Source organism: Lytechinus pictus, chromosome 8, assembly GCF_037042905.1.
Source record: "Lytechinus pictus isolate F3 Inbred chromosome 8, Lp3.0, whole genome shotgun sequence".
Taxonomy (NCBI): Eukaryota; Metazoa; Echinodermata; class Echinoidea; order Temnopleuroida; family Toxopneustidae; genus Lytechinus; species Lytechinus pictus.
Genome location: NC_087252.1, coordinates 23,872,774 through 23,884,953, shown reverse-complemented (window position 1 = coordinate 23,884,953; position 12,180 = coordinate 23,872,774). Strand labels below are relative to the sequence as shown.

At 35.4% G+C, this 12,180-nt stretch overlaps 1 protein-coding gene across 1 annotated transcript in view; it reads left to right on the top strand.

Moving 5' to 3' along the window:
• LOC129266975 (uncharacterized) overlaps positions 1-12,180 on the top strand; it is a 198,978-nt gene that overhangs the window by 179,087 nt on the left and 7,711 nt on the right. The window contains exons 146-155 of the mRNA XM_064104168.1: positions 193-351; positions 1,124-1,261; positions 2,545-2,643; positions 6,407-6,511; positions 7,207-7,365; positions 8,328-8,474; positions 8,956-9,054; positions 9,609-9,707; positions 10,492-10,650; positions 11,585-11,722. Coding sequence (XP_063960238.1) covers positions 193-351; positions 1,124-1,261; positions 2,545-2,643; positions 6,407-6,511; positions 7,207-7,365; positions 8,328-8,474; positions 8,956-9,054; positions 9,609-9,707; positions 10,492-10,650; positions 11,585-11,722 — 1,302 coding nt within the window. The remainder of the gene's footprint in view (positions 1-192; positions 352-1,123; positions 1,262-2,544; positions 2,644-6,406; positions 6,512-7,206; positions 7,366-8,327; positions 8,475-8,955; positions 9,055-9,608; positions 9,708-10,491; positions 10,651-11,584; positions 11,723-12,180) is intronic.

Sequence of the window (12,180 nt, the reverse complement as noted above, 5' to 3'; positions counted from 1 at the left end):
GACACTTCTACAGTGTGTTTTTGTTCCAATTACTGACTGTAAAAATGCGACTCGCACCGTTAAGGTGCTCAAATTTATCAGGTTGGAGATGTGTTCATATTCACAATGTAGTTTATCCTTGACATCTCATTAAGATGTGAAATAACTGAAAGATGTTTGTATTATTTTCTTGTGATCTTATCATGATTGCAGATGAGACAGATTTCAGTGTGGAATTCAACCCCATCCAAGACAGTCCACCGTCTGCAGGTCAGAGCTACAGCGTTGCGTGTGAGTTGAACGGACCCGTGGAGATTGGAAGACCGATGTGGATAGGACCTCTGGGTCAGGAAATAGCTCCAGTGGGACATGGTGAGTTACGTGTGTGTGGGACGCTAGTGGTAAAGGGTGGAGTGGTGGTTGTGATAATAGTATACAAATAGCGAATAGGCATGAGTGCGATGGTGCGAGATTTCGCATAAGGTGAAAGAAAGATGCTATATTCAACGAGGCGTTAGCCGAGTTGAATAGAGTGTTTTGTTCTTTACCAAATGCGAAATCTCGCACCATTGCACGAGTAAGATTATCCGCTATTTGTGTTGGACAACGCCTCGGGGGTTTTGCGAAAATATGAAAAAACAAGAGTTTTCCCTGCAGTAATCTATGAAAAGGGAGCAAAATTATTGAAAGCAAAAAGCAAATCCCACAAGCGCACATGCCCTCGGGCAGCATTGCGCATGTAGCCTGCAAGCTATGCGCGTATTTCACCTTCATTTTTTCTGAGCGCAAAGAATTGAATCGTATTGTGACGTCACCTCCTAAAGCCGTGCAACGGTACATTTTGGATGGTACGTCGTGTGTGCAACAGTACAAATGTTTGACATTCAGTCTCCCATTTGCTCGCTTACAACAAGCTAAGTAGGCGTTGTACAATGGTTGTTAAAATAGTGGTAATAATAGTTTTAGCAGAAGTTATTGTTCTAGTTAGAAAAATTATGAAATGAAAATACTTGATGGTGGTGTTGATCAACGTCATAAACGGTTATGTGGTATATGTTGTATCTAAAACAAATAGTATCCCCCAAATGGACTAATGTCTTTAATCTATTGGTTACCGGTAAACTATCCCATCTCACGAAATCAGGTGGTGCAGACCATGTGCATGTGGAGTTCCAAGGAATGAACGTCACCACTCTTCACTTAGACAGCATCTCAGGTGAACAAGCTGGACTTTACATCTGTACCATTGGACCTGTTGCTGGAGTATACAACCTCACCTTAGGTATGTTATGTTAACCTGATGACTACCGAATTCAATTATTTTCATAGGCTTTGTACAGGGGACCACTTGGTTCCAGTAGGCGATGGGTTAACCTGTTGACTACTGAATTTGGGAATTGCCCTGGTCTTTTTACAGGTACCACCTTGTTCCAGTAGGCAATGGGTTAACCTGTTGACTAGTTGATCCTGTCATTCCTGTAGGCTTTGTTCTTGGTCTTGGATAATCTTATTACAGGCTTTAATAGTCTGACATCATAATAAATAAATTGTTTAAAGTGCCTGTCTTCACCTGCAAACAAATAAATAGTGCATTATTTTTCAAATAGGAAAATATTAATTCAGGATTTTAATTTTGAGGTGAACCTCGCAAAACCGTTTACTACAAAAAAATTGATCTAATCTGAGGGATTTGCCATATCAGAGATAAGAGGAAAACATGACACATTGAGCTAATGTAGATAACCTTCTAAGAAAATGCTGACAAGAAACACATATTTATCCTTCTTTATAACACTTGTTAATATTTACTAGTTTGAGTAGGATGTACAAATGTAGATGATAAAGTTAAAATGCTTTGAACTTCCAGCTTTATCTTTTAGTCTTAGTTTAGACATAGGTCGAAGATAATGAAAAATATACCCAGAAGTAGCTAATTTCTTATAATTACCTTTGCTTTTTTTTTCCTCGTGATTAAAATGTATATTTTTAATTGATTACATTTTAGCCCCTCCTTTTCTGATTAATACATATTTGTTGTAGTTGCCAAGATGTTTTGTTATGTTTGTATACAAATGTTTCTTCTGTTTTGAATCTTTGTGTTATGTCTATGTATTAGGCCTTGTAGTATATGTTTCTAACTATTTTGATAGACCATTCACGATGTTTTAATTCTTGTTTTAGGTTCTTTTCGTGATTGCTGTTCAAATAACTTTCTTATCTAAATTTTCAAGCGGTTATTTTCATTTGATGTTGTCAAAAGTGAAGTAATTTACTTTACAATTTCGAAATAATTAAAACACAGATTGTGAAATCATGTTTCAGTTAATTAACTTCATGATCTTTCTCTTGTTCAACTCTTGCTTCTTGTTCCTTGGATGATTTAACAAATTTATCAAATTTCTTTGTAATTTATTTTGTTGTGAACACATTTTCATTTGCTGTGTATTTCTGTACTAACAGTTATAACCTTTGATTCATTTCTTTCCTCTTTCTATGTGATGTACATATTATTTGATCTCTATCTGTTTTCTTTCAATGGATGCCTTGTCTCTGTCCCTCTGACAGCTTTACACTGCTCACCCCCATGTATGAATGGAGGTGTCTGCCAGGGGGGTCGTTGTGAATGCCCCGAGTCTCATACAGGGGAGACGTGCAGTCAGCCAGGTATAAAACCAAATGTCATATCCTCTATACCAAATCGGAATGAAATCATCCCCTCCCCCTGCCTTCCATTAGCACTATCGAGAACCGATTATCATAGCTCATTGGGAAGTATATATGTTATGTTTCCAATTTGAATTTTGATCAAGGAACAGAAAAAGGGGGAATGTTGTCACAGTATGTAGGATTGATGTGGTAATTTGACCATGCTATGGCAGGCCATTCATGTTACTGCTTGAAATCGTATTTTTTCATAGATCTATGAAATCTACCCTTTCTCTAGTTTATCATCTAATTTGAAGGATATATAATAGAATATAAATTACTTATTACAAATTTTCATAGAATAGAAATAAGCATACTTTGAAATTATAGAGTACGCAACATAATAAGATGTCTTAATCAAAATAACAACATTAAAAAATACGTCTGCTATAAATACATGTAGCAAATAAGGTAGTGTGATTGGCTTGCCATAGTTTAGTGTCATTTCACTCGAATATGCCACCTGTAGGGCTCTGTTTCACAAAGACTTGCAATTACAATGTATAATAACTTTGCCATAATGCTATTGAAATCTCGATGTGGATTGGCTGCTGAGTTCAGTTACCATAATGGCAAAGCTAAAGTTGTTCATGAAACAGGTCCCTTGTGCTCTGGTCCGTGGCAAGTATTTCATGTATTCATACACCATTTTCACCTCACATGCACATTTACATACATTTATGTACCATGCTCATGCAATCAGTATATAAATTTCTACTCAATCATCCTACTTTATTATATGAATGGCATTTTACATTTTATAGTTGCATCAAGTATAGATTTCATGTGAATTAAATGTACATGTAAATGTAATATTTTTGATATATTCTATTGAAAGAAACTTTCCATTATTTATAAAATGATAGTATGCCATGTGAATTTTGAGCTTTATATGAAATTGAAAGTTTTTAAGGCATATAAACATTTCCATTTTTTACAGTGCATCCTAAAGAAAAAGAGGATAAAAAATTATTATTTTTTCTTTAACTTTGAAAGATGATTTGCAATATATCATGTAAAGCACCATGATGCTCAGTTTTTCTTCTCAATTTGTTGTCTGGTATGATATAAACAATTCTATGCATAGATGAGCAAGAATTTGGTATTCCAATTACAAATGAAGTACTGATAAGACAGATTTTCATTGGCATTTCTTTTGTGTTTATTATGTTCCTTCTTACAACATGGCAGAAAAACACATTTAATGATGAATTTCTAAGTAATAGTTTCAGACAAACAGCTTCAGTTTTTATGGTTCATAGTCTGCCATGCATGAACAATTTATTTGCTTTCAAATTAAGTATTAAATTATTAGCGTCAGATTTGTAATAAAAATACTTTTGCAGATTGACAAAATTTAATATGTTTTATGAAAGGGAGCTTCCTTTATTCTAGGATGTTCTGTTATACACGCTGCATGATGACAATTAAGCGCTCAATGGACCCAACAAATTGATCAAAGTTAAAAATTGGAAAATTCTCAGGTTTTAACAGTGCAACAATTGTATGCTGACCCTAAAAATGCAATAAGCTAAAAATCCACAAGTACTTGTGAATAAAATAATTCTGCACTTCATATTTATGTGTGTTATCTATTCATTCTAGTGCTCTAACTGCAGGCCACTGTATGCATACTTGCAAAAAATGCATAGTGTTTCATGAAGCAATTGGCAATGTGATGAGGACAATAAAATTACTTTTTTAACAATGCAAGTTGGCAACTTTGTAATAAAATTTTGAATAATTGATAGTTTTGTCTTCTGTTTTTTTCATATTTGATTATTTCAACTTTGTAACTGAGTGATATTTGCTAAATATTTTGTTGCCATTTTGTGGATTGATTTAAATTGTAGGAAAGTTTTATACACATCATTCGGTTAAGGGTAACCAGGATATTGTTTCATAAAACAAATGATGATTTTCACTCATAAATTTGCGCAGAGCTAATCACATGCCAGTAATCAGTCGCTTGTAACAGATGTCAGCGAAAATCATTTACTTTTTGTTTCATTAAATGCAACCTTAATTGCTTTTTAGGTGGTGAATAATCTTATTTAATCCAGACTTTGAAGATCAATACTTTCTACGAACTTCTATTTTTAAAAATCCAATTATGTAGTATGTTTTTTTTTATTATTACCGATAAAATAACCAATCACATGATTTCAATTATATCTGGGATTCTGAATCTTAACATGTTGACTACTGAATTCTGTAATTCCCATAGCCCTTGTACAGAGATAATCTGGTTCCAGTGGGCAATAGGTTAATAGCTTTTCCAATATGTGGTACAGATTACTATCTATATAATCCACCATTCACTGCCTGCAATTCTTGAAGTTTTATAGAGATACAACTATTCAACTCCATGTCAAAGATTGAGAAATCAAATCAGATATCCATGTATGAATTTCATCAACAGACAATAGTGACGATGAAGTTGGATTTATTTTGTAGGCAGTTTCTTCTCACAATCTGAATCATATGTCTCCTTAACTGTCTAATTTCTTATTAACAACACTTTTTTTATTGCATAATTTCTAAAATGCTGCTTTGAAGAAGACTATACAAACTTGTTTGAATGTATTTCTATAGATTGCATGGCTTTATAATATACTTTCCTGTGAAGCAGCTGGCATGACTTTTTTTGCTATATTTATTGAGAGTATCAGTAGTGCTGGAATGTTCATGTAATGCAAAGTTTAGTGCCCCTCCAAAGTCTTGGTCTGGCCAGAAAGTTCCAGCACCAATTTTTGTAGATGCCTACCTGAATGTACAACTCTGTTTTGCTGACAGCAAATTCTGTGTCACTCTTATCACCTCATATTAGTTAGTTTTAATCATTGTTCATGCATTCTATCCAATTTTTTTAAATATTTATTTGACAAAATTGACCAATGATCAAAAGCAAGAATCAAAGATTAACATTAACACAATATTTTTATGATGTTTGAATTATATGATCATGCCGAAATGTCGCTACATTAATTTTCGTAAAAGATATGTACTATATATCTTGAAGGTAAGTAGCAAGACTTCTTTCTTTTGTTTTAAATGTCAACCACTTTGTTTTTCATAGTGTTATGTACCATTGTTTTTACACCATGAAAAGTATTATATTGCATTTTCTAGCTTGCACTTAGTCAATGCTTGAAATAAATTCACATCAACTTGAAGAACATGGATGAACTAATTAATTCAATGCAAAAGAGTGATGTCACAATGAAGATAAAATTTCAATGCATATATGATAAAATGCACAAAATGATAGTGACCTCATATTTTTTTTTTATTACGCTTCTCCATAAGAAATGAAAAAGCTTATGACACATCTAAGAGGATCATGATGTTATTTACTAATGCCTTCAGTAAATTTATATCAGTATCTACACCTTGCAAGTAGAACACTGTGAATAATGCATATGGTTGAGTCCACTGGTTGACAAATCTCTCAGGATTAATGCGAATTGGTGATATCACAATAAGGGCACAAATGCATGTGTAATTTTTAATTAAATAATAGGAAATAGGAACAAGCTCATCACAAATCTAACATGTTCTTGATGTGATTTACTAAATGCTTTCAGCGTGTTTATAATTATGTCATGCAAGTAGGACATGCCCTCAATTTTTTTGTTGCTTTAATTTGAGGATCATAGGAGAACATGATTATGATAGGATGGGACTACATGATGAATGTTAATGTCCTTTTCGTTTACAGTACCAGGATGTCACAGCATGCAGGCCTGCTACAATGGAGGAACATGCCTTGAGCATAGGTGCTTCTGTAAGCCTGATTTCACTGGAGAACTTTGCCAATTCACTGGTAAGATATCAATTTGGTAATTATGTTCAACCCTTAAATAGTTATTATTAAACCCTTGGAGGAAGAAGTGATTAATAAAGTAGCGTTTGTCAGTCTAGCTTTTTAATACACAAAGCCCCAAGTCATGAAAGATATGTTAGATTGATGGGCAAATATTGAATTTGTCTTAGATCTCTTTACTCTGTGTATTATTACTGAAATCGGACATATGAGAGATGGTCATAGGTGTTGTGGACAATATGGGCTCATGGTGATAATAGGCCTACTGTTGACATACTATACAGGGAGTGGCCGTGTCCACACTAACAGACTGGATCCACTAGGCGGGTTTTAATGGCAGAGATTTTATGGTGTGGTGTTTGAGTATCTTGGCTCTCAGTCGTGGCACTCATGTCCTTTGGCAAGACTCTAATCCACATCTGCCACTCTCCACCCAGGTGGTGGTTTGTGATCAGGTAGGATGCAAACCTAAGTGTATACCTGTATAAAAGCTAGGATAGCTTAGGTTTTTGATTATCCTGAAAAAATGTTACTACTTGATTGAGTCAAGAAGAAAGATTCAGATATGATCAATGCTTAGCTGAATTTACTAATGTTTCACAAAACAAAATAAAAATATTCATCCAATGAACGAGATAAGCAAAATCAATAAACATATCTGAGAAATATTCTGAAATATTTCTTATTGATATCAGTGAGCATCGATGCCAACCTTCGAATAGAGCTTGATCCAGACAATGACTACACTGAAGGAGGGAATGTGAGCTTCTTATGTATCACCAACGGACCGGATGCTCCTCTCAATCCAAGATGGCGGAAAGGAGACTACCAGTATATCCAGTCACCAGTGTTTGGTAAGTGGTGATGATGATGATGATGGTGGTGGAGGTGATGGCAATAACGATGGTGTTGCTGATGATAATGTTGGTGGTTGTAGAAGTGATGATGATGGTGATACATGTAGTGATGATGATGATGGTAGTGGTGGTGGTGGTGATGATGATGATGATGTTGATGGTGGTGGTAATGATGATGATGATGGTGATGATGATGTTGATGGTGGTGGTAATGATGATGATGATGGTGATGATAATGGTGATGATCATATTGTGGTAATGATGATGGTGATGATAATGGTGATGGTCATGGTGGTGGTAATGATGATGATGGTGATGATAATGGTGATGATCATATTGTGGTAATGATGATGGTGATGATAATGGTGATGGTCATGGTGGTGTTAATAATGATGGTGATGGTGGTATAATGGTGATGATCACGGTGGTTTTAATGATGATGGTGATGATAATGGTGATAGTCATGGTGGTGGTAATGATGATGATGATAATGGTGATGGTCACGGTGGTGGTAATGATGATGATGGTGATGATAATGGTGATGGTCATGGTGGTGGTACTGATGATGGTGGTATAATGGTAATGGTCATGGTGGTGTTGATGATGATTATGGTGATGATAATGGTGATGGTCATGGTGGTTGGTGGGGACGGTGATGTTGTTGGTGATGATGATGGTGGTTGGTAATAATGATGGTGCTGATGATGGTGATGATGATGATGATGATGGTGGTGATAATGATGATAGTGATAAGGTAAGATTCTGTATAGAATTATATCTTACTCAGTACTATCATTGAATATATTGAATACTAGTAGTTTATATCACTCACAACCCAGATAAGCACAAAAACAGATAATACTGTGACCAAATGCTAAATATAATCAAACCTAAATGATTACAAACTGCTAACTGTTCAATATGCTAATACATGTAGATCAATTTTTTACCATCTTTAGGAGAAGGAAACCACATCTTCACTTCCAGGAAGTCGGCCTTCATCACGCAGCTGAAGATAATGAATGTCAGTGTTCAGGACAGCGCTAGGTACACCTGTAATGCTGGACCACTCCAACAGTCTATCTCACTCACCATCTACAACAACAGTAAGTTTAATTGATGCTCTCTTCTTCAGATTTTTTTATGTCTTCTTCCCTTCATCACCTTTCCTTTATCTTCCTCCTTCTTTTCTTCTTCCGGTGGTCCAGTGGTATTAGGTTTAACCTCTCTTAAGTATAATTAACATTGTGAAAGTATCAAGTATTGATGGCATCTTCTTCTGTCAACTCCTTTCTCTTCCTCTTTTTTCTACTTATTCTTTTGTCAACTTCTTTCTTTTGCCTCAATGATATTTCTGAAACTCTTTTGCACCATTGCATAAAACATTTTAGTAACTCTGGCTTAAGCAATTACCATGATAACTGGAGTTGACCACCAATGCAAAATCCAGATTTCCATACAATTTACTATTGATGGCAAAGATACCAAGTTACTGTCCCATGCTTTATGACCGGGATACTTCATTTACCTACTTGTTAAGTTGCGTTTCATTAGATAAGCTGCTCATTTGTTTCTTTATTTTTTCAGCCTATCCATGTATCCCACGTTGTGTCAATGGAGGGCGCTGCATAGAAGGTATCTGTCTTTGTCTGGAAGGATACACCGGTGAGGCCTGTGACGAGCTAGGTAGGTTGAATTCTTTTTGATTGTATTTCATTCTGCCAATATTCCTTGAACTGTTACACTAAGATCAAGCTTATGAGGAGACTTATATACATGTATATACTTTGTCGAATAGTCTCTGCTATCTATAAATGTAAATTATTATCAAGTGTATATTATATAATTCAAATAAATTTTTATGATATTGTTAATCAATGCATTTAACTTAATGCTGGTTAACATCAAAGATCACATGGTCATGAAGTTTTGATATTTCATGCATTGTATCTTATTGATCTGCATAGTAATAGCTCAGCTCATGTATTCAAGACGGCTATCCCACAATATAGGAAGCATGAGCTAAGGATCTTTTCCCCCAAGTTTTTGAAGCTTTTGGAATGACATGGTGACCAGACGTTGATGAGCATAAAGACTTGATTGGTCAGTAGTTATTGATAAAAGGAAGATTGGGGTACTAGTCCATGAATGCAATGAAAAGCAAAAGTATTGAATATTATCAAATGAATAACTTGAATGAGTTAGATTAGTCCAAACTATATTACTTATTAATTTCGCAGTTCCTGAATGTCAACCGATGTGTGAGAATGGTGGTGAATGTATAGAAGGAGAATGTAGGTGTCCAAGAGGGTTCAATGGATCAGCTTGCCAATACCAGGGTAAGTACTCCTCTTTCATTTTCAGAAACTATAGTAATTCATTCTGAATATATATTGATAATGATAATAAGAGTGATGATATTCATAATGTCAATGCTTCTTACTCTTAATTGTTACTGAATCTATTACTATTATATTTGTACTTTTCTCTTTCGTTCTTTCTTTCTTTCACTGCGCCTTGGGCACTCTGCCGAGTGGATTTGGCGCATTACAAATCACATAGATTATTATTATTATTATAATAATATAGGGTATTTGTGCAGTACATATTCATCTTGTTAGGTGCTCAAGATGCTCCTATATTACCTCTGCTAAGCTAGGTTACCGAGTTTGGGGCTTAGAGCTTTTTGAGGAATTACTTCCTCCCAGTGCCATTTACCTCACCTGTGTTGAGTGAAGCACATTGTGGATCATTTCTTTGCTGATAGAAATACATGTAACACCATAGCTGGAATTCGAACCCACGATCCTTTGTAATCCACTGGCAACTCCGTACAGTATTTACATCTGTATTAGTGAGACCTTCCTGATATGAATGGTCTCCACTTGGTGGTTCTTATGAATACATGTTGTGCTCTCAGTGTTTGCAATGGAGAATTGAGGGTGTGTGTTGGGGGAGGGTGGGTGTCAAACACACAAATAGGTTGATGTGATTACTCTGATATATGTGATTGCCTAGATGTAGATTATGTATGTGCCCAAGAGACTTAAAATTTTGGCACATTTTGGAAAGTTAATTCAATCCTATTTGCATAAAATCATGAAAGCTTTTTCTCTCTTTCAGTTGTGGAACCCATCTCCATAGCGATCCACCCAGAGGAAGGTCAAGTCTTCTATACCGGAGAGAACATTGCCTTCCTGTGCCTCACTCAAGGAACGTTTGCCCCAGAGAACCCCCACTGGAAAGATCCCAGGGGTAGGGCTGTTGGCATCAGGCAGACCAGTAAGTATTGATCAGTTACAGGACTTTTTAAAAACTTTTAGATAAGAACCAAACGGACTGAACAGGCTTGTTTACTTACATTCAAATTTTATGTGTTTCCTTAAAACAAGAGTTTATCTTGAATATGAGAAAGCTTGCTGTAATGTATCCAAACTAAATTCCAAGTGGTGTACTTTGTTTCTCACAAACAGGTTTAGGGAAAACCTTGTTACTAGATTCCCAAGAAAGAACAAATTAATATGAATAAATGTGAATCAGTAAGGCCTATTGCAAACACACTTGTTTGAGTTGTACTCTCTCTACAAAGGTTGCTATTCAGTAGTGGTGCATGACTGAAAAACCTAAGTAACAAAATAAATGTATTTCCATTGCGATTGTGGTATCTCTCTTTTGCTATGGAGACCACTTTTCTTTACTGTAGGCCGAGTGGCCCCAAAAAATGTAAAAGCCAGCGTTTTTGTGTTAAATTATGTCATGAATGTTCGTTAGGAAATTTGCCATATTTAGTAAATTGTGAATTAGTTGTCTTGTTGCTAATATGTAGACAAATTGGAGACAAGGCTCAAAATGTTTTTTTACATTAACTGATTGATCTCCCATATATACTCCATTATTATTTGAGTCTTTCTTTGGCTTCTCAGAAGGTTACATGTACTTTTATTAATTCAATATTTATGTTCATGCATATGGATGTGATTTAAGTGAATTTCAATTTAAAATCATGTATTCAACTTCATTCCTGGATATGAATCCATGTTTCTGCTTCTATATTCCAGCAATGCTTTGATGCTATTAATGTTTGGTCAGCCTCAATACATAGGGTGCCTTTGAATAGGCAAAAGATATTTGGCGCCTCATAAATGATATATATTACTAATGTATAATGACATTTTTCCAAGTGCTAACTTGTGACATCATTTATCATTTGACCTAGGTGTGGACCGTATATTCACATTCGCTGTCAACTCCACTGCTACCCGGCTTTACATCAGGCCTCTCGCAGAGGGAGATGCTGGTTACTTCACCTGTGCTACTGGCCCTCTGAACAGCACTGTGTTTATCAGTATTGAAGGTACCTGTGATACGATATGCTGTTCATACAGTGAAATTTAGCCAGAGTAATACATGAAAAACCTGCATATACCTCATTATATTTAGACTCACTTCATAATACTTTGCAAGTCTTGCTATCCTTATCTCTGTGATAAGAGATGGGAATCATGAATACCATGTCACTGCTATTGGTCATGAGATGAAATTGGACAAAGTAGCGAATGGGCTAAATGGCACTTAGACCAAGTGTTTAGTACAACCGATGTAAGACTAAGTACATGTAGGATTAACATGCAGTAGCCATGAACGATGGAACAATTTTAAATCAAACTATGCTACTCAATCGTAAACAATATATAAACAATAGAATATAAAACGTGGCATTTTAAATGAAATGACAAGATTATGGGTGCCTTTGTGTTGGGAAAGAGTAAGTCAATTTCATATATGGGCATTTTCAAACTTCCATCATTTGTT